General features: G+C 42.6%; 1 protein-coding gene across 3 annotated transcripts in view; it reads left to right on the top strand.

The window, feature by feature from the left end:
* Nucleotides 1–22,561, top strand: part of cdc14ab (cell division cycle 14Ab) — a 128,487-nt gene that overhangs the window by 46,098 nt on the left and 59,828 nt on the right. For 2 of the 3 annotated variants that reach the window (XM_067990587.1, XM_067990585.1), the window contains exons 6-9: nt 14,068–14,134; nt 16,497–16,559; nt 17,073–17,160; nt 18,756–18,986. In XM_067990587.1, the coding sequence (XP_067846688.1) occupies nt 14,068–14,134; nt 16,497–16,559; nt 17,073–17,160; nt 18,756–18,986 (449 nt within the window). The remainder of the gene's footprint in view (nt 1–14,067; nt 14,135–16,496; nt 16,560–17,072; nt 17,161–18,755; nt 18,987–22,561) is intronic. The other variant, XM_067990586.1, reaches the window with a different exon arrangement.

Below are 22,561 nucleotides of genomic sequence, written 5' to 3'. Positions count from 1 at the left end.
CCGAATTTATGCTAGCTAGAATGCCAATCACCTGAGTCAGCCAGAGCTGACAGTAGATTACCAGTTCTAACCAGTCACTCAATTAACTAGGTGACCAACTGCCACTTCAGGCTGCTTGTTTACCACTAACTGAAAACTGCAAGTTAAGATTAAATTTAAGTTAAATGTTTGATGCCAAACTTAGTCAAATTTTAGATAGAGATCAACCCTTAAAAATCCCCTCACTTACCAAGTTCCCAATTATAGACTCTGTCGAATCCAGACTTCGTTGATAGCTGCTACTCCGTGATCCCTCACTGTTTCTATTTCATATTTCCAACATCTGCAGTATTTTGCTTTTTGTTTTATTGCCTGGTCTTACTGATTACTTTCATGCTTTATCTTTGTTTTTCCTCTCCTTGAGAGAGATGGAAGCTTTCATAAAATGTAAAATGTGGTAGGCAAGCAGTACAGCTGCCAAGTGCTGTGATGTCAGCTACTTGAGGGAATGAGCATTACATGGGCTGAATATTGCTTATGCATGTGAGGCTGAACCTTGTGTCCCTCTAGGTTCTCTTTATGTATTTCCATTTTCCACCACTGTTGTCCACGGGATTACTCTTCCTTCAGCATCTGCTCTTAATTTTAAAGGGCTACTATGAGAAGAATGTGGCAACAGATTAAAGGATATAGGCTTTATTTATCATTTCAAAAAGTAAAGTGAAATGGCCAAATCACACTGACCCTATAAATGATTTGGTATTAAACAGATCTCTCTTCCAAACTGTGTCTCCTCCATATTATTTTTCTGTTGCCTATTTACACTGAGGACACATAGTAAACATAGGAACAGGAGGAGGCCAGTCAGCCCCTTGAGCCTGTTAGTTTCAGTTAGATTATGGCTGATCTGTACCTCAATTCCATTTACCTACTGTTGTTCCATTTCTCTTGACACCCTTGCCTAACAAAAGTATGTCCAGCTTAGTCTTGAAAGCTAAAATTGAACCAGCAGACACAGCCTTTTGGGGAATGAGTTCCAGATTTCTACTACCCTTTTTGTGAAAAAGTGCTTTCTGATTTCACTCCTGAATGGCCTAGCTCTAATTTTAAGATTATGCCCTGTTGTTCTGGATCCCCCTACCCAAGGAAATAGTTTCTCTATCTACCGTATCGAATCCCTTTATCGTTCTAAACACCCGATCCACCCCTCAACTTTCTAAACTCCAGGGAATATAAACCAAGTTTATGAAATCTGTCCTCACAATTTAACCCTTTAAGTCCTGTTATCATTCTAGTGAATCTGCACTGTACTCACTCCAAGGCCAGTATATCTTTCTTGAGGTTGAGCAATGCAGTATTCCAAATAGTGTCTGACTAAAGCTCCGTACAACTTGAGCTCTCTGTACCTTTTTTAAGAAGATAAAATCCACTGTGAAGAAGTTTACCGAATGAGTGGTCAGGTCAAAATTGCTGAATTATATTTGCAAAAGGTTATGAGGTTAGATCAAATTTTATGCAGGGCTGTGGAAGGAGGTGATGTGCCCCGTTTTAACAAATTTCACTTCACCCATTACTTCCTCTCAGACCCCTGTTAGTGCCTCTTTAGCTGTTAGGAGATAATGAGGTGCCACAAAGACTGAACACCCCCATCTAATTCCTCTTCTAACAGGGGAGATGATGCTGGTTGTGACCTGCATAGTTCAGATAAAGAACTGAGTAGAGGGGGAGATTGTAACTTTTGCCATGTTTACTGTTAATGTATCAATTTCAGGGGAGCAGCACTGCTGCAGCTTCACAGTACCTTTCTCCTCTCTACACCCCCTCCCTCTCCCATAAGCCAGGTTTTCATTTCCACCCTCCTTTGCTCTTCATCAAACACTAGGCAGAATCAAATCTGGCCAATCTGGTGGTTGCAGAAATCGTTGAAAAATGGGTCTCTAATTAGTACTTTGCTATTTACTATTTCCTTTGGGAGAGCAGTGCATGTGCTGTCAGCTGTATTTAAAAAAAAAAATAAAAGCCTTCTGTATGACCTGGTGGAAATCAAGTCTGTATCTGTTGGCCTGTGGTCACCTGGACAACTAGTGGGTTAAATGAATGGAATTGTTCACAATCATGCCCAACTTCCTGTACCTCACTTTTTCTTTGCTTTGTGGTTTTTTTTTACATTAGCAGCTTTTGAGCTAAGTGTCAGCTACTTGGGATAAATAGGGTATGAGTGGAGTGTTGTCACTCGGATCTCAGTAAAACACAGTGGTGGATATGTGAAATTTTTGTGCTAAATCCATTTGTGTGAAGCATCCATCAAGAATAATTGCAGATTTTGCTGTTCTGGGTTTTGGACTGTATCTGAATAGAGCACTTTGAGCTGTATAACTCTAGAGAAATTCAGGAGGTGATGGTAGCTCCTCTTTACTTCCAGGGATTTTTTTGTTCTTGTATTGAGGGAATTGACCTCCATAAGTCACACTCTCCCTTTTACATTCCATGTCTGTAGCACTGAGCTTCACTGTATTGTGCAGAAACTCATAGTGTAAATGTGGGACTAGGTCACTGTGCTTAGTCCAAGGCAGCCATAACTCGACATACGTTTGGTTCCTGGAACATTGAAAGTGATGGAAGGAGTCAGCTCCACCCCTGTGGTGTAAAATGCCATAAGAATATCAAGAAGTATATTGGCGCAACAAAACATATTGGTTTATGTACAATTTTTTTTTCCTGTAGTATATTGGTACCAAAATTCTTAAGTAAGCCTAGTGACAACTGCAGTGGATTAAAAACAATACGGTACTATCTCTTCAACAAATGAAAGATGCACAGAGGCTGATGGTACTAGTTGGTACTATCTGGCACATTCAGCTCTGAATTTATTCATTTTTGAGGCTTGATCACTGATGATTAAGCCAGTTGAAAAAAGGATTCAGTATTGATAAACTGAACATGCATCTTGCGATAGATGTGCATCGTAAATGGTATCACAAGCCTATAATGTGGGCAAAAGCAAAATTTATGTTTGCTAATAACTTGTAAATTAAGTGGGGGGAAAAAAATGAAATTGATCATGTGGCTATCTTGGCAAATGTTTCATTTTTTTTCTTGCGATTTTACTGGTGTGAGCCAGGATATAACTGGTAGTGATGCGAGCTGAAGTAACAAAATATTTTAGTTTCAAACATTTTTTTCCCACCCCTCATTGAGCAAATAGAGTATTAGATATTTTGTTTATTATGAATGGCTTTAAGCTGCAATAAAGAAAATGTAAATTGTGCTCAAAATGTGTTAGTGTTGTATAAATAAAACTGTTTGGGAAGGAATGTCTAGGGATGGTACTTGTTAATTCAAGGATCCCTGGCTTTATAATAGAGGCAAAGAGTACAAAAGCAAGAACGTTATGCGAAACCTTTAAACGTCACTAGTAGCGTCTCAGCTGGAGTATTGTGTCCAATTCTGGGCTCTGCATTTTAGGAAGGATGGCAAGGCCTATGAGAGGGTGCAGAGGAGATTTACCAGCATGGTACCAGGGGTGAGTGACTTCAGTTATGTGGAGAGACTGGAGAAGCTGGGATTATTTTCTCTTTAGAGCAGAGAAGATTTAATAGAGGTGTTCAAAATTATTAAGGATTTTGATAGAGTAGATAGGGAGAAACTGTTTCCACTGGCAGGAGGGTCGTTAACCAGACGACACAGATTTAAGATAATTAGCAAAAGAACCCGGGGGGAGATGAGAATTTTTTTTAATGCAGCGAGTTATGATCTGGAATGCACTGCTTGAAAGGGTGGTGCAAGTGTGATTTACCTGCTATACACGATGTCCAGTATAACTTTTGACAGAATTTATGGCAGGTGAGCACCACTTCAATAAGATTTGCAAAGCACGATGTAAATTAACAAAGGTGTTTCTCTTGATCTCTTATCTCTCTCTCGATCTTACTCTCTATACCAGGCCAAAGGGTACGACTGCCTCTTCGTCTGGTTCAGCGAGATTTTCATAATGAACCCCTGAATTGGTGAAAGAATTGCTATTCGCTTTTCTTGGTGTGGGGGAGGGGGAAAAAGCAGCATTATTTTTCTTCATAAGCCTAGCCTATGTTATCGAAGATTCTTCCCATGCAGGATATTAATGTTTATATATCAGAGAGTATTGCTATTGGGCACAGATGTGGCACACACGGGGGGGGAGATTTCTTTGCTGATACAACTTCTTCATTAGTATTACTGCTACAATAAGTGGGATGGTAATTTTATTTTGTCATTCAGTCATACGAACTGGTGAGTTAAGCACAGCTGTTTCTGGTTGATTTAAACTGAGTCCATAAGGTGTTATAACCGGCAACTTTGAAATTGACATTGATGCAGTTGAACAATGGTTATTGCTTTTTGGCCGATATAAGCAATTGCCCGTTTTAAAAGTGGATGTTTTGAGTTGTGGGGACTGTACTTGAAAAGGAAGAATTTGCAGGGCAATGGGGAAAGGGCAGGGGAGTGGGACTAATTGGATAGCTCTTTCAAAGTGCTGACACAGGCACGGTGGGCTGAATGGCCATCTCCTGTGCTGTAAGATTTAATGATTCTATGATTTTAAATGTTGGGGGAGGAATGACAATTGAGCCTGATCCTTTGCTTGCCTGATGTATATTTGTGCACTTTCCAGCAGGGGTCCTGATCACAATCGGCAGCAGCAACCCTACCTGATTTTTTTGCCTTCCTGTACCAAAGGACACTGCGAATAATTGTAGTGTCCCTATTGCTACACTGATTCAGGTTTACTAACTCAGCACAGACTAGAGATTTAACTGGGACCTTCTGATCTGTATTTGCTCAATTTTGCACCATGAGGTTCCATTACCGTCTAGGCTGGGAGTGTCCAAATTTCTTGTCTTGGTGGACTGCTAGGTGTGCTAACTTGGAGGCTACATACACATTCCCATTAATTTCCATATATCTCATTGCTGATACTAACTGTTCTTGGTGCTCTGATTTAGGATTTATCCACCAATGTTGCAACAATATTTGAATTTTAGAATGTTAAAATGACCTGATGACCTCTAATTTGTATTATGTTTGCTCTACATATTTTTTTCCTCTAACTTACAATCTTCAATTCAGTTATCCTTTTATGAATTATTTTATTGCTTCAAAATGTTTTACTTGTACAAAACTTAATTTCTTTGTAATTGGAAATCTGTGCATATGCACTTGCTCCTTAACAGCATAAATTGTGATTAAATCTGAATGTATTAAAATGCCCCCTGTGTATAAATTTTCCACTGTGAATAAATTGATAATTATAATGAAACTTGTCAAATAATTTATTTTCTCAACTTCTAATAAAAGAGGTAGGACCTGAATTGGTCAGGATTGAGGCTGAGAAGGAACAGTACCTGTGGGGCTTAGAACTGCAGCAGTAATGTCCAGTGTGTAGACTGCAGTGTCACCTGGGAGTAACCTGGATATGTCACACCATGGTTACAATGTAATTGCACTCTTGTTTATGTGTTGTGGTGGCGACTGGAATGTAGGGTCGCTCATGGGAGTTGCCATGTGGTTGTTTGGCTTACATCTCTGGGCCTCAACTGCATAAGTTGGGAAGGAGCCCAACTGTCGATGTGGTGCAAATAATTTTCTCCTCCCTTTTTTCCGCCTCCCCCCGACACAAAAACCCCACACAGTTAAATGCTATTGGATCAAAGGCTATAATTTTGAATGTCAACTTCTTTAAAAGCTAAGCTTTCCAGGTTGTGGAGTCATGGGTGCAATTGCTTTAAACTGAAGGCAGGAGAACTTGGCTCAAGCTAGAGAGTGAGAGAGAAAGAAATGCAAATATACATGAGCCCTGATGGCCCTCCAAACTCTGATTTTATTTTTTTGAATGGAGGTTAGTCCATGCTGCAAGCCATAATTTGTTCTGCTGGTTTGAGACCAGAGACCTGACCTTCTACAGCCATCTTGGCTGTAGCCAAACTGGAGCTTAAATGTTGTTGTCTTTGAAGTAAAACTCTCTGGTGAGCAGTTCTTGTACTGCGACCAGTTCGAAGGCAGAGCACTATAAATGCTTGCTAGATTTGGAATCACAATCCAGTATTGTCTCTTTTTGTTTCTTTCCAGCTTGCAGTACTGTAATAAAGAAACTGCATGCTCATGCACAAAAGATGATAGTGAAGCTGTTTGGCTGAGTGTTACATAGAATTACATAAAAATTGCAACACTGAAATGAACAAACTTGTGTTTATATAGTGCCTTTTTATACAGGGAAACGCAGCAGCTAATCTGAACAAAGCAAGGTCCCACAAACAGCAATGAAATAAATGAGCAGATAATCTGTTTTAGCGATGGTAGTTAACGGATAAATGTTGGCCAGGACACCAGGAGATCTCTTCTTCTATTCAGATAGTGCTATGGGACTTTTGCATCCACCTGAGAAGATAGGCCTTGGTTTAACATCACATCTGAAAGACGGCTTCTCTGACAGTGCAGCACTATCTTAGCGTGAAAGTGTTGGTGCTAAAGTCTCTGGACTGGGGTTGGTACACACAGGATTAAACCCACAGCCTTTTGAATGAGGCAAGAGTGCTATGACTGAGCCAAGTCTGACTCGACTTGATGTGTTGCCTTTCAAGTTTCAACATCTGTTAGAGGCTCATTGCAAGAGGAAGAAAGCAAGACAAAGGACACACTTCAGTCCCCAAAAGTGTATTTGTGGGTGGGTGAAGAGGAGAAAAGAGAAATTCTCTTAAAGATAGAAGATCAACACCATGGCTACTTCTTCCCACAAACCCTTATCTCGTGACTTGTTGTTAGGTGCCAAATTTATAACCAGACCCCGACACTGAAAAACCCTGCTCAGTTTGCACATGGAGCTACTGAGCCTCAATTTAAAACCAAGCATTAAGCAATTCGGACAAAAGATATAATATAATGAATGGCCCATTATATTCCACGTTTGCCACTGAAGTCTGCAATGTAATTGCACTGATGCAGTTGCATTTGGAGTCAGAAACCCACTAGAAATTAAGTAATTTTCATTCCTGCCTTTGGAGGCCAAAAGAACATATTTCTATTTTAAAAACAAAAAACTGGAAATAAATAGCTGGTCAGTAGGCCTCTGAAAAAAGATGGGTTATGGTTATTAGGGTCACACCCGAAACATTTTTTTCCTCTCTTTTTACGGAAGCTGACTTATCGTATTTCCAGCTTTTCCTTTTTTATTTCTGATTTGCAGCATTTGTATTTTTGGCTTGTTTTATTGATGAACTTCCTTTTGCATTATTTGTTGATCACGATGGTTTTGCAAGTTGAAAATAAGCTGTAGAAGCTCTGCTGCTCACCTCCACAGTTTCGCTACTGCTGGGCTTTATAGGCCTTTATCAACCATTGGACCATTACTGCACCTTTTAGACGTGCATAGCTGATATAAAGTTGATCCAGCTGCTGTAGAATATAATTGACAGTTTTTCTCAGTGGGACTGGGAACTCGCATTGGAAAATTGTTTCAGGAACTGAATTTCTGATTAAAGCAGGTTATCATAAAAACTATAGTTATGTAAAAAATGGCAGGTCTCCCTGTAGTAGTGACGAGTCTCCACTCATCAATTTTGAGGGATGGCATAGTTGATATCATAGTTTTCCATTTTGGCCACTAGAAACATTATACTGCTATTAAGTGAGCTAATTGTGTGGCTTTTGTATTTCATCTTTTTTGTTTAAGGTGCTGTAGTGTCAGGTATCTTTGGGAACATTCTAGCTTGTCTCCCTTTTATATAAATAAGCTGAAGTATCTTGCAAGATACTTAGTACGGCTGTCGATAGTTATTAAGAAAATTATACCTCTACTAGATGTCGTGCAAGACACTTAGGGCTCGATTTTCACCCCCCCCCCCCCGATCGGGTGAGTTCGTGGCGGGGGGGGGGCTGCGAAAATCGGGGATTCCCGGGGTGGATCTGGAGCCCGGCTCCAACCCGTCCACTTCCAGGTTCCCCAGTGACGCGCTGACATGCACGTGCAGCCCCTGCATGTGGGACTCCCAGCAATTAAAGCCGGCGGGGTGCCACTTGAAGTATTTATTTAGGTATTTCAGGTCGTTCAGAGACCTGGTTAACATGATATTTTAGGAGGGGTAGGATTTTGCAAACAACTGGGACTGTTTCCCATACTGGGGGAAACACTCCCAATTCAAATAGACATGTTGCAGCCATCAGCCTGTGGCAGCTGCAAAGGTGTATTTGACAGGTGGGGTGGGGGACACCCTCATTCATTGCAGGAGGCCACTCTGTCACTTTGGACAAAGTTTGGCCTCCACCACCCTCCTCCTAACAATAAAATTCACAAACTTGCACACTTACCCCGGTGTCCAGACACACGTACCTACCTTGCGGACCCCCTCAGATGTACATCTTCCGGATGGGGGCCGCCGTAGCTGCAGCCATGACCTCCTCGGAGGACGAACAGCATCACCAGCCTCGCCGGCCACGCTGTCCACCTCTGACACGTGGAGCCCCACAACACAGTGCTGTGACACATCCACCTGCACAGCAGGAGGGAGGGCAACAGCAGAGAGAGATGCATCGCAGAAGGCACTACCCTCGCCACAGGGTCTACAGACTGAGGCTCAGCTTCCTGGACCCCTCTGAGCAGCAGTGCACACGAAGGCTCAGAGTCACTCGACATGTAGTTGTGGATATCTGCAGCCTCCTTCATGCCGAGCTGCCACCGGCTGGCCCAAGCACCATCTTCTTACCTGTTGCTGTCAAAGTCACCACTGCCCTCAACAACTTCTCCGCATCCTTCCAGGGTGCCACCGGGGACATCGCCGACGTCTCTGTCGCCTGCTCAAAAGAGCCCTGCAAATACACCTACACCCACTCTGCAGTGACACAATGGGTGGCATCAGTTGTGGGTCCTCATAGTGATCCTCAGGAAAGGGCATTATTGCACAAACCAGACAAGATTCGCAAAGACATGGCAGTAGTGGTGACAATTTAATATGTTATGTGAGTTGATCAGAAATTAAATATAGGTTAAAAACCATGACAAACCCTCAAACACCCTTGTGCATCCCCTTCATGCCCACGACACATTTGCCTTATGTTTCCTACTGCACATATGTGATGCATGCCCTGTGGCTGCAGCACAAGTAGTGGCAGGTTGAGTGAGGCTGACCGTGAAAGAGATGCATGAGAGGGTGAGTATGAGAGAGAGCCATGAGATTGTATGAGGATTGGGTTGAGTGGTAGTGGCTATACTGGCAAGGTGAGTAAGTGCAGGTAAGATGAGGATGAGCTTTGAGTGAGTGTGAGGAGTGATGTGATAGAGTAGTGTTGGCAGTGCAGAAGGAGATGTGCGGTGGGGGCAGTGATGTGGCAGACGGAGTGGAGGGGAATGAGTAAGTGTACTCACTTCGGCTGACCTACTTAGGTCATTGCAGCGCCTCCTGCACAGTATGTCGGTGCGCGATATGTTGGTGGTGCAGGTGACCTCCTCTGCCACCTCGAGCCAGGCCTTCTTGGTGGAAAAGGCAGGCCACTTCCGCCCGCCCGCTGGGGAGAAGATCTCTGTCCTCCCCCTCCTCCTCACCCCATCCAATAAGACCTGGAGTGAGGCATCATTAAACCTGGGAGCAGCCTTCCCCCTTGGCTGGTCCATGCTGTAATTTTGCCTATTTTCTGCAGCATCAATCAGTGGAGGACTGCCCCTTTTAAATAGGGCTCCTCCAGCTGACAGCTTAGCTGCGCATGTGCAGTCCGCCTGCTGCGCAGCTTACCAGTGGGAAACCCGGAAGCACAGGTAAGTGGCTCCAATTAGCCTGCAATTCCGTGCAGAGCACCCCGATTTCACTGGGCGCGTTACCCACGCGCCCAATCGACCCCCCCCACCCCCCACCCCTGCTAATATCAGGCCCTTAGTCTCTGTAGATACTCAACACACCTTTCAAGCCACCTTAATTTCAGCATGTTAACATTTTGGAAAGAATTTTGACCCCCCCCCCCCCAACCATGACGGGGTGGGGTGGGTGTGGTTAAATCGTCAAATTCGCAAAACCCCACCCCAACCTGTTGGACCTGTTTCTGTTTTAACCGCGCTGGATATCGGAGCATCCGAGCAACCCTCTCTGGAGAGGTGGGTCTCTGGCTGGCTTTCCACAGGTGCAGTGTGCCTCGAAGTTCATGCAGGTCTGCGCCAGATTTGCTGGGAGCTGCCACGATGCTTTCGTACTGCGGCAGCCTAACATCCCTGATCTGTTCGTACCTGGAACCGACCTGTTCGTACCTGGCCGTAAAGGGTGGCTGCTAGGCGACAAAGGATACCCCCTTCAAACCTGGCCAATGACACCTCTGAGGAACCCCACAATGAACACCAAGAGCGCTACAACGCAAGCCATGTGACAACCAGATGTGTCATCAAGCAAGTCATCGGCATGCTTCAGGTGCCTGGACAGATCTTGAGGCGCCCTTCAGCACTTGCCAGCGAGGGTCTCTAGGATAATCGTGTTGCGCTGCGTTCTGCACAACATAGCGCAACAGTGAGGACTAGAGGTGCAAGAGGAACAAGCCACTCAGCACTCTTCATCTGATGAGGATTCAAATGAAGAGGAGGAGGAAGGTGGTGGTGGGGGGTCCCCAACGCCAAACCATCTGATCACATTGCTGCTCAGGACGCCAGGGATCCTCTGATAGCTCAAAGGTTCAGTTTGTCACTCACACTGGACCAAAGTAACTATCATTCCTACGTCTCTGCGGGAGAGCAGCTTGGAGCAGATCAGTGACTCCTTGTAAGGCCATGGCTAATGTCTTTGTCATCCTGTGTAAGGCAGCAGAAACATGGACATCCGTAGTTTGCACGGCCATCATCAGGGATTGATTAGTGTGCCATGATTCAAGTCCCACAAAGGAGGTCAAGCTATCCAAGGAAGACATCCTCACAATGGCCTGCGACATCAATCCACAAATGCTTGGGCTAGACTTCTCCATCCTCTCTGATATTGTGGAAAGTGTGCCTGGCAAGAATGCCATTATCTTGCACATTTTCTGCTGACCCTCTATCATTCTCCTTTTCATTGATGGCCCCTGGGGTTCAGCATCTCTGTCCAGCTGCGCAGAGCTTGGAGAGGTTTGTGCCTATCGACACGGACTCTCCATAGCTGTCCCGTCACCACTCTCTGCTCGAGCTCACTTGTGAACTATGATTCATCAGGTGAGATCCCATGTAACTCTCTCTAACAGGACCCACCGAAGTGCTCGTATCTGCGCTGGTGCCTGATAAGCATGTCCTGTGATGGTGCAACCTCAGAAGGAATTAGCTCCTCTGAGGGAAAGTAGTCCACAAAGCGCACGGATTGCTGTTCTTCGCATGAAGGCCCTGGAGGAGAGAAGAGAAGGATATGAATTAGTAATGGGAATGTAAAAATGTTGAAGTTCGCATGATGATGGTGATCATATTTCATTCGGTGCTGAAATCAAGTCATGACTTAATCTTGTATGAGATGTAGGTCGTAGATATTTAATGCTGTCACCATGCAGCAGTGAAGTCAGAGTCTCGCCATCTCCTATGCTTAGAGACGCTGATATCTCTCTTATCTCCAGGGTCTCCTGCTCTGCAGATGTCAACTGGACGATCTGTGGTGGCCCATCTCCAGTCCTCTCCCTGTCCCTTGTATTTTGTGCTGTTTTCTCCTGCGAAGGGGCATAACAGACCTATGAGCCTCTGTAAGGCATGTGTGCAACAGATGAATGCAGTGCATTCGGTGAGGGTGGCTATCAGGCAGATGCATCACAAAGTGGCATGCATGCATTTGAGGATGTGTTGACAGTGACATTTAAGGGCGTGTGTTGAGAATCGGGTGAGCTGACTGAGGTGCTATCAAATCACATAAGGATTGGAGTGAGTGGCAGTGGTGGATGGAGAAAGGGGAAGGCGAGAAAGTGCATTGAAATGGAACGATGGGTGCTGCTGAAACTTAAGTGGGTGTGAGGAGTGATGTGATGGAGTACGCTTGACAAGACAGTGGGAGCAGGGGTGGGGAGGGGAGGGAGAGAGTGCACCACAGGATGTAGGTGAATATGCAACTGTGCTCACCTTTCTTGACCTGGTTAGATCGTTAAACTGCTTCCTGCACTGAATCCAGGTACGGAGCACTACACTCCTGATGTTCACCTCTGGCCCCACTTTCTTCATTACAGCAGCAGGTTTATTCTTGCCATTACTAGGGAATAGGACTTCCTTCCTAGCGCTCACTGCACCCAGCAGTACATCAAGAGGTGCCTTATTAAACTGGGGCGCAGCCTTTGCCCTGTCTGACTCCATCTCAAATTACTTTTCTCTCCTAAAATGCTCCCAATTCCTCCAAATTCCCTTTTAAATAGTCAAAGTGAAATCGTGTCATGCGGGTACTCGTCACACCCGCTCATGCACATTGGAGCCACAAAACCAGGAAGTAAAATGATAACTAAGAATCCACTTTAAAATCAGACATTCCCACAAGTACCGCCATCTTCAGCGTTTCTCCCTCACTAACGTCTCCCCCAGTTCTGATCCCACTTCTGCGTTAATATTGACCTTTTGGTGTATGTGTATGGTTTGCGTTAAATCAATTGTTTACAACTCATTTGTTTTCCTAGGAGGTATTTTAGGTTGGCTGCAAATGTTTCTGTTGGGCGTATAGGAATTTTAAGGCTGGGGTGTAGGTCATGTGTGGCCTGCGTTTCTTAGCTGCCTGGCTTGTGAAGACCTGGTAACTTTTTTTTTATTTGCACACATATATTGTGTATGTAATGCACTGTTTCACCTATTTGAATTTGGTGAACCTGGCGTTTTGCATCATTTTCAGGGTATGAAGAAGTTAGAAGTAATAAAGGTAATTAAGTAATATTGTATTAAGTTAGCATATGAGAGCCAGTGTCAAAAAATGTGAAAAAGCAAATTCATATTTTACCGAGATTTTTCTAGAAAATACAAAGCTTTTTATAGTATACAGCACAGGAGGAGGTCATTTGGCCCATCATGCCTGTGCCCGCTCTTTGAAAGAGCTATCCGATTAGTCCCATTGCACTGTAATTTTTTTTCCCCTTCAAGTATTTATCTAATTGTCTTTTGAAAGTTACTAATGAGTCTGCTTCCACCGCCCTTTCAGGCAGTGTAGAGTGCAAGATGTTTCCCCATATTGTAAAATTTAACCACGGTAAACTGTATTTTTGAAAGATAAAGCTGGCTGATTTCCCATGGTGTTGCTCATGTAGTCTTTGGTCTGGAACATATTTCTGATGTTTGGCTGCTAGCCTGGCTTGTGCTTTAAGGCTGCTGCTCCTAAATAGGCAAATCCAGGTAATTGTAGCTATCAGTGAGCAGCTGTGACTGCTTGTAAATTTCAGGATCCAGGTCAATGGCTGGTTTTTCTTTTTGAAAATTCTTTTGCATTTGTAATGAAGTGTGATGCCAGGTGTGTAACAGACACATCTGTATTTGTTGTTTACTTGTTTTGCAGCAAGGTTGTGGTGGATTCAAATGTTGCACTACAACGTTTCTTTCCATTTCCAATTTTTTTTCTTCTTACCCCCTCCTCTCCTGAAGGTAATGGCTTCTGAAGGAGATGAGGTATCATGAGCATTGGAAGCCTTTTGGTACATTGGCCATTCTTCACATGAGACTGGATGGTAATAGTTGATGGGGCATTTGTGGGGACCATTGCTGCTGAGTCTGATCCTGTTATCGCTGTAGATTTACACATGCCTGTTGTCCCGTAAGGGCCACTGGATGGTGATCAGCGATTTGTGATAAGCTAACTAAACTGAGTTGCGTTGAACCTGAGACTTTTATGGTCTGTCTAGATTAGTACTGAACATTGTGTTGCATTTGCCTATTGAGTCATCAAGGGAGCCCATTGAATTTTATGATTTGTAAAATGCATTGCTGTTTAACTTTTGTTTTTCTTTCAATTTTAATAGCTGATACTCAATAAAACCCTAGACCCATATGTGCACCTTTTCTTGAATATACTTGAGGCCAGAGTTACCTGGCCACCATTTGAAGTCAACTGTTATGCAGTAAATTGATGACATGCTGTTAAAAGGATCTTAGAGTTTTTTTTTATTTTGCAGAGATGCCTCCTTTGGAAACTCCACCTACCACCTAACTATCCTAGATTGTTTACATGCAATCAACCAGGTAAGTGGCCTATCTATTTAAGTATGGGCAGCTTTTATGTACATTTGATTTTTGTTTCGCATCAATTTGATGGTCCATCCAGACATTGAGCAGCCTATGTGCACCATTTCCCTTAAATAGCCCTGCCCTCCTGTAAGCAAATGGCCCTGCCCTCCCATAAGCAATCTATCTACACAAAATCTAATCCCCTTACCGGTTTAAGAACCTCAATCATATCATGTTGACATCTGTAGTTCTCCAATGAAAAAGTCCCAGTCTCCTGAGCTTATCCTGATAATCTAAGAGTAGGTGTAATTCAGGTGCTCCTCCTCTGAACCTTCTCCAGGACCATGATATCCCATACCTTGTGAGGGGAACAAAACACAATATTCTAGATGCAATCAAGGCTCTGCATAAGGTGGATATCCTATATTACGTGCTGTTAAAAGACCCGTAAGCCTCTAACGGGTAATGTGTCTAAAATAATATTGCAGTGAAAGCATTTCAGAATCTTGAGGCCCATTGATACAATGTCACTTGTGTAAAACTCCCATCACTTAGCTGTTTGGTAAACAGCAAGGAAAAAGTGCAGAAAGTACATTTAGAACTTGAGTGACCCAATTTTTATGTGATACCAAATGTGTATGTGGGGCGCAGAGATTAGTTTTCTCTTCAGTTGGTGAACTTAGATGGGGAGAGAAAATTCCTGTTGGAAGATTGCTGACCTGTTCATTATATTGGAGATGCCAGAAATTGCACTGATTTAATATCTGGAAGGAGAAGCTTCTTCAAAGTTGCTGTACCAGATTGATGGGTTGCCTCTTGATTCCAAGCTGTACACTGTCACTAGAATAACTAACATATTTGTAAATGAGACTGTTCCCCCTTCTCTGGGTATACTGATAAATAAGCCAAAGTTTTGAAACAGGGGCAACAATGAGAGAGCAAAACCTGGAGTGGAAAAAGTTGTTTTGGCACATGAAACCATCCTACGCAGAGTCCATGTATGTTTATTATATCATGCCATTCCACCAGATTTTACCCTTGTTGCTAAATCCATTTGCTTAGTTCATCTCTTATTCATGCTGAAAAAGGACCTGAAGTACACCTTGTCAAGTCTGCAAGTCTTGGTAGACTGTTTATTTTAGGGATAGATGTTGATAGAAGGCTTTAATTCATTTACATGGGATGTTTGCACTAAATTTTATTAGTGCAGGTGATCTCTCGCCACTGAGACACACAAAGGTTTTCCTCTGTGTCAGCACCACCTTTGAATAGTCTGTATAGGAGTCACTGGCATTGACTGAAGTAGCCAAGTCCTCTACTCTCTGGTGCTGGTGTTCCCTCTGATAATTGGTGCTGCCTTGTGTTCAGCTGGGTGTGGTTGGATTTTTTTTTAGTCTGCTATGCTTATTTACTTTGTTCTGAATGTCATGGGAAACATAGTGCATTTGTTCCTTAGGGGTGAGTTTAGTGAACCTGAAGCAAATTTGACAAGTCATGATACCACGTTTAAACAACAAGCATTTTATACAACAGTTGTAAGCATCAGTGATTGGACAATTGTATCTTGACCAGTACTTGAAGCCTTTGTCAGAGCCTCTGTCTCAAACTTTGAGAGTGGAAGAAAAAGAAAGACTGGCATTTATATATTGCTTTTCATGGTATCTGGCTGTGCTTTATAGCCAATGAAGTACTTTTGAAATGTAGTCACTGTTGTAATGTAGGAAACATGGCAGCAAGATCCCAAAAATAGCAATGACCAGATAATCTGTTTTAATCTGGTTGAGGGATAAATATTGGCCAGGTCACCGGGGAGAGTTCCCTGCTCTTCTTCGAATATTGCCATGGGATCTTTTACATCCACCTAAGACGTCAGACAGGGCCTCGGTTTAATGTCTCATCAAAAGACGGCACCTCCGACAGTGCAACACTCCCTCAGTACTGCACTGAAGTTCAGCCTAGATTATGTGCTCAAGTCCCTGGAATGGGATGAAAAGTCCAATGTAAGAAGCAAAAAATCTTTTTTGACTGGAGAAAAATGAACTTGTGCAGTGGCTCGCAGCCTAGAGCTTTGTATGTTGTGGCAGTAGGAGAACAATTGCAGGACGGCCTATCTGAAATTCCATGACAATGTTTTCGTGCTGTACTCAGCACACGGTTTCCTTTGAAGCTGGGATGAACTCCCATTGTGTGTGAAGGATGCATATCATTCAAAGAATGAAGAGCCAGGTAGGTAATCGTATTTTTAAATAAGTTGATGAGGTAATGTACTTTGCCCATCACACAGTATGCTTTTGGGTTATGTAGCTAGCTTCGTAATTATTTTTGGACTTATGTGGTAATGGTTTTAATATGTGATGCGCATGTTAATTTTTTTCAGGCCCTTCAACATGGCTTTCTTAATTTCGAAAAATTTGATGTGGATGAATATGAACACTATGAGGCAAGTTCCCCCTGCCCCTTGTATGGTGTCCCTTGAATAATTCTAGTTTTATTACTGTAGAAAATTCACTGTACTTCAGATTTATATGAAGTAAAATGTAGAATTACAGATGGATGTAATTTACTGAAGGAGGAGTAATGTGACATGGACTAATCCTTGCTTCTCCTTGGGAGGTCTGGCAACTTGTTCTTCGGGCTCCTACAAACAGCTCTATCTGCTAATGTGTTCTAAATCTCATGGCTTCCACTCGCCTCCCCACCATGTCCCTCTCCTCTGAGCAGTATACCATCGATCAGGAATTCTGCGGGAATCATAACTGTTGGTGTAGCTAATCACTCTGGCTACTGAATGACTAGAAGTCAGTGCTCCCATAGTATGTATATGTGTACATTTTACTGGTTTTATTGTATATCTTTTAAAGCATTGATTTCTTATGTGAAACATTGAGAACTTTTAAGTCTCTAAGTGACATCACCTAAGTCTTTGTTCGTAATAAGCATTTCTTCTCTGCAGCGTGTAGAAAACGGTGATATTAACTGGATCATCAGTGGCAAATTTCTGGCTTTCAGTGGACCCCATCCAAAAAGCAAAGTTGAAAATGGTGAGGAAAATATTTTAAAACAGTCTTAAAGTTTCTACCAGTTTACCAATTTTTGCAGCAATCCATGCGCAAACTGTAAATGTTAATATTCTAGCAAATACGGTTCAAGTTTGATCAAGTAGATTTTTCAAAAACATTTTTCATAGTGCTGTTTCTGCTTTTACATGCCTTTTATGCAGGTCACATAAACCTGTGGTGAGGAGCTGTGGAATTATTATTTAAACGGCTAGATTTTATGTTCATTCATAGACACAATGAGATGATCTGATTGCCCAAGGGTGAAAAAATTGCAAATGAGTTATGATCAGTCTCATTCATGGGATCTAGGTTATGTCCCATAGCTCCTCGAGTGTTCACTTTATACTACTTTGGGTGATTAGAATTCAATTTGGATGTACATTTTAAACAGGAACGAGATGGATTGACTTTGTGGTAATCGCACTGTTAAATTCTTCTGTCCTTCCTATTTTTTCTCCATTGTGCTGTAGTCTTCATTAAAAATGAAATATTTTCCAGAGGATACATCACTCTTAGATTACATTCATGAAAGAACCAGTTTTAATGAGTCAATTTTGAAGCCAATTCTAGTTTTCTGGCAACAGGTGGCACTGCTGCACAGCTAACTAGGTTCAGTATTCCAAAAAGGGTCAGTGGCTAAAAGTTGTTTTTAATCCATTTGTCTGAAAGACTGCATCGTGAGAAAATATATACAGCTTTTTACAGCAGGATTTGACACTTGGGAAAATTGTACTCTGTTGTCCTTTCTGTATTATTGCTGTCACTATTAGGGCACTGGTCATCTTCTGTTGATTAAAATTACTGACATGTGGAATTTAGCTACATCAGCTGCAATATTTTAAAAAATTTATTCTCAGGATGTGGCCGATGCTGGCAAGGCCACATTTATTGCCTGCGAACGTGGTGATTTGTTTTTACAATTGAGTGGCTTGCTAGGCCACGTAAGAGAGCACTGAGTCAACCACGTGGTATGGGAATAGAATAGCTTTTCGGCTGGCTAGGGGTGCCAGGTTTCTTTTCGTGAAGGACATCCGGAAAAATTTGGGTTTTAATGATCATCCAGTAGCTTCAATGTTTGTTTGTATTTATTTGGTGCCAGCCCACAAATTACAAAATTTATTGAATTCAAATTCACAACTTGCTGCCGTGGGATTTGAATTCAGTACTATAGCCACTGTATTTAATGTGGGTGGATGCTGCCATTATACTGGTAGTATTCCCTGGGCACTGTAGCTTCTTCTGAAATGCGGAAGGATGCTATCCTAATAAGCATATCCTGAGTGGCAAGGGATGGTGACTCTGGCAATATAGTAAACAGAGCTTCAGTAAGTTCCTGGGTGCATTCCGTTCCTGATTTTTGATTGGCAATTATTCTTATTTGCTAATTGGAAGAAACATTTAAAACTGGCGACTCCACTGAAGATCAACTCATACTCTTTTTAAGTAGAAAGAAGGCATGGGGTGCTTTTATAGGGTGTAGAAAAAGTTCTGTGAGCTTGCAAAATGTGCTTTTAAAGGGGTTAGGTCAACTTTTTTGTACTCCTGATTAATTTGGGTTCTTTTTAAATAACCCTTAGGGTATCCTCTCCATGCACCAGAAGCATATTTTCCATACTTCAGGAAGCATGGTGTTACCACGATCATAAGACTTAACAAGAAAATTTATGACGCTAAACGCTTCACAGACGCTGGATTTGAACACTACGACCTTTTCTTTGTTGATGGAAGCACACCAAGTGATTCCATAGTGAAAAGGTTTTTAACAATATGTGAGAATGAAGAAGGAGCTATTGCTGTACATTGCAAAGGTATGTCTTTGTGAAGTGATAACTCCATTACTTTGTGCCTTGGCAACAACCATTAAGGTTAGTTATTTCCTCCACGGCTGTCATTCTTCAGCTGTGAGGGCATGATAGGGCTGCAGGCATCTTCTAAGACCATGGCAGTGCTGCTGTGTAAGAGAATATACGGCACTGTGCTCTACATTGCCCCTTGTGTAGAGTGCATCTTACTTAAATGTGCAAACTAATTGTGGACTACTAGCTCATGTTTACAGGTTTGATTTGAGTTTGATGTATCCATAAGCTTTTGGGCACAATCCATTTTATAGAAGGTAAAACCTAAACAAACTGACACCTGAGTTACCGAAATAAAGTCTTATTTCAATCTAACCAAAAACTCCAAGTCAGAAATACTTAATACACATGTATCATTAATTGTTCAATTTTATGTGCTGAATTTGCTTCACTACTTGCACCATGTAAATATGTAATACCTACTGAAATTAAGCTCTGAATTAATGTATACTATAAAAGTGAATTGGTAAAATTATAGGATTACATATGGTAATTTCTTCAGAAACTGAAATAAGTTAAAAGTTGCAGAAATCCTGCTTTCATCCTGAAAGTGCTGATCCATCTGAGTTGCTCAAAACTGTTTAGTTGTGGTTCACTGATGGGGAAATACAGTGAAACCTGTAAAAACGGACACTTATTGAGAGACCCAAATAACTTACATGGTAAAATATACAAGAGGCACTCTGAAACAGGGACACTTGCAACTTACAAACTACAGACAGCCTTCAATGCACCAAACCTTTCTTACAACTTAAAACCCGGGATACAGCCTGTTGCAAAGCTGCTGTATCTGGAATTTTCACTGAGTCGGGTTCACTGCCGCTTCCCCTTGCAGCTGGCTGCCTTTCTGCCCCAAAGTTCTCTGGCAACTCGGGAGAAAAGTTTGTTGTGTAGCCAGTTCGCGCATGCGCGTCGGCGCTGCAGTCTGTCCCTGTGCAGGGTGAAAAAACTCTGGGTCCCTACCTCCCCTTCAGTTTTCATTCAGGTGCTGATTACACTGGGCTCCACTGTGTAGTGTAATTTCCTGCCTCCAGCCTGGTGAGGTCACCCCCACCGCCGCAGAGTTCTGGGTCCGGCTGGTGTGTCAGCAATTGGGGGAGGGGGGCTTGGGATTCTGAAATCGGGGTGGGGGGGAGCTTGGGAATGATGGATTTGGTGGCTCGGGAGGGAGACAGGGGAATGGGGGCACGGGGAGAGAAATAGGGAATGGGGGCTCGTGATCAGACATCAGAAGGTCAGATGTCATGTGGTCAAACCTCCAGGATTGCCTCTAACCAGAGTTGGCAATGCTACTCACCAGCCTCCCGAATCAAGGAAAGTGCAAGCAGCGGGAGGGGCCGTCCTTTCCTGCCCCAGTGCCGCCTCCATATACTCTTTCAGCGGCTGCAGGCAGCTCCTCTCACCCGACACTGCCATCGTCTTCTTTCCCTTGTCTTCTGATGGTGGATCCACTTCTTTGAGGAGCTTTGGTTTTGGGGAGTGAAGGTGGATGGCTGTCCTGGGTCTCACTGCTGCCCTATAGAGTGATTGCTCGGACTCACAGGCATGTCCATCAGTTTCCTTGCAGACTCACTGCTCAACCAGAAAACTGCAGTTTCGCTCCTACACGTAATGTGACTGTTGTGTTTTCCCTCCCAAATGTTCTCAATCCGTTCTAAGACTTGCCTTTGGAGGCTTCAATATACCGGCACAACCTGTCATCACACTTTTTCCCCCTTTTTTTTTTGTCCTGTGACATTACTGAGGTTATACTACTCCAAGTGAGAGCCGTTTGAAATGAAACTGGGAATTTAGACAGCAAAACTGTTACGTGAACAGAGCTGAACAATTGGTGCATGGGAGGGAGATTCTTAGCATTGTTGCAGCTGACTAGGTGCTTATCATAATCTCAGCTGGTTCTTCAAGATTATTGGGAAAATTTATACAGTACAAATAAGAACACCGGCAAAAAAAGGACGGTTGATGTCAGTCCCTATGGTGTCTGTAATTTACAGGTTTCACTACTGCTTTTTAGTTTTTTTAACGATTGGACTATTCATGTACAAATGGGATTTTAATTTTTTTTGTTGTATCTATCTCTTACCTAATATCTCATATCTATTCACTTAAAAACCTTGCATTTCATCCTCTTCCTATCTATAAAACCTTACTTCCCGTTGTCACTCTTTTGTTACCTTTTTTACCTTTTACATAAATTCCTATGTCCATTTTATGAGGAGACCTGCTATAATTACACTCTCACCATTGGTGGCACGGTAATGGCTCTTTTGCATCTTCCTGCTCCTCCGGGCTAAGAGAAAGCAGCCTCACTTGGTGGTGAACAATATAGTGTGATTCCGGTTAGTGAAAATATTGATGATTATTTTGCTGAGCAATAAAAACTGTGGGACCAAGGTTACGATAAATATTTCAAGGTTATTGGAGCTTGTAATAGAGTTGGGAGGGCCAGACCTGAGAGTTGGTCCTGATGCAATCAGCCAATTGGAATAAGTAAATTAAATTTGTCTGCATTAGAATAAATTTGGTGGATAATTATCATTTAGACTGATATAGCCATGACAAACATTACATGGTGTGTGAGACAGCTGGTGTTGTATGCAATAAGTCTGTAAAATGTATTTAGTATTTTCACATTCTTTTTTTCTCCTCCACCTCACTTTCTGTGTCTGTCTGTTTATCTTCCCACCCCCACCCCTCCACTTCGCTTTCTCTGTCAGCCTAATTTTTCCCACAAACAATTCACAGTCCTTGAAAAGAAAATAATCATTGAAATGGGCAAACTGTTGTAAGGAGCCAAACCAGGCAAATGCCCAATTGAGCTTGTCCGGTATCAACCTTGGCTCAGCACTCTCCTGAGTTAGAAGGTTATGGGTTCGTTCCCACCAGAGATTTAAGTGCATTATCACAGCTGCCACTAAGGGAGTGCTGCACTGAAGTGATCTTTTTGATGAGACATTAAACTGAGGTCCCATCTGCTCTCTTAGGTGGACTTAAAGATCCCATGGCACTATTCAAAGAAGAGCGGGAGAGTTTTCCCTGTATTGTGGCCAATATTTATTCCCCAACCAATGTCACTAAAACAGATAATCTGGTCATTATCTCATTGCTGTTTGTGGGACCTTGCTGTATGGAAATTGGCTGTCCCTTTTCCCTGCATTACAACAGTGACTACACTTCAAAAAAAAATTTAATTGGCTATAGAGCGCTTTGGGACACCTGAGGTTGTGAAAGGCTTACTTTTAAATGCAAGTTCTTTCTTGAGCTAACTTTATCTGCATTCTTCTGGAGCCCTGTCAATCAAATGGGGAACACCTGGGTCACAAAACTAACTGCAGCCAATGATAGAATGGTCATTTGGCCATTGAGGATGTTCAAAAATGTAATTCAAAAAGGTCACAATCATTATTGACCAATTAAGTTGCTGAAAGAGGGCATACACTATTTTTGTTGGAAACTTCAAAAATTGAATATGAATAGCAGATATTGCATTTTTTTTTACAGGATGCTGTCATCGACAAAGGGGTAAA

This window comes from Heptranchias perlo, chromosome 9 (assembly GCF_035084215.1).
Source record: "Heptranchias perlo isolate sHepPer1 chromosome 9, sHepPer1.hap1, whole genome shotgun sequence".
In the NCBI taxonomy this organism is placed as follows: domain Eukaryota; kingdom Metazoa; phylum Chordata; class Chondrichthyes; order Hexanchiformes; family Hexanchidae; genus Heptranchias; species Heptranchias perlo.
This window is presented reverse-complemented; position numbering and strand designations above follow the sequence as displayed.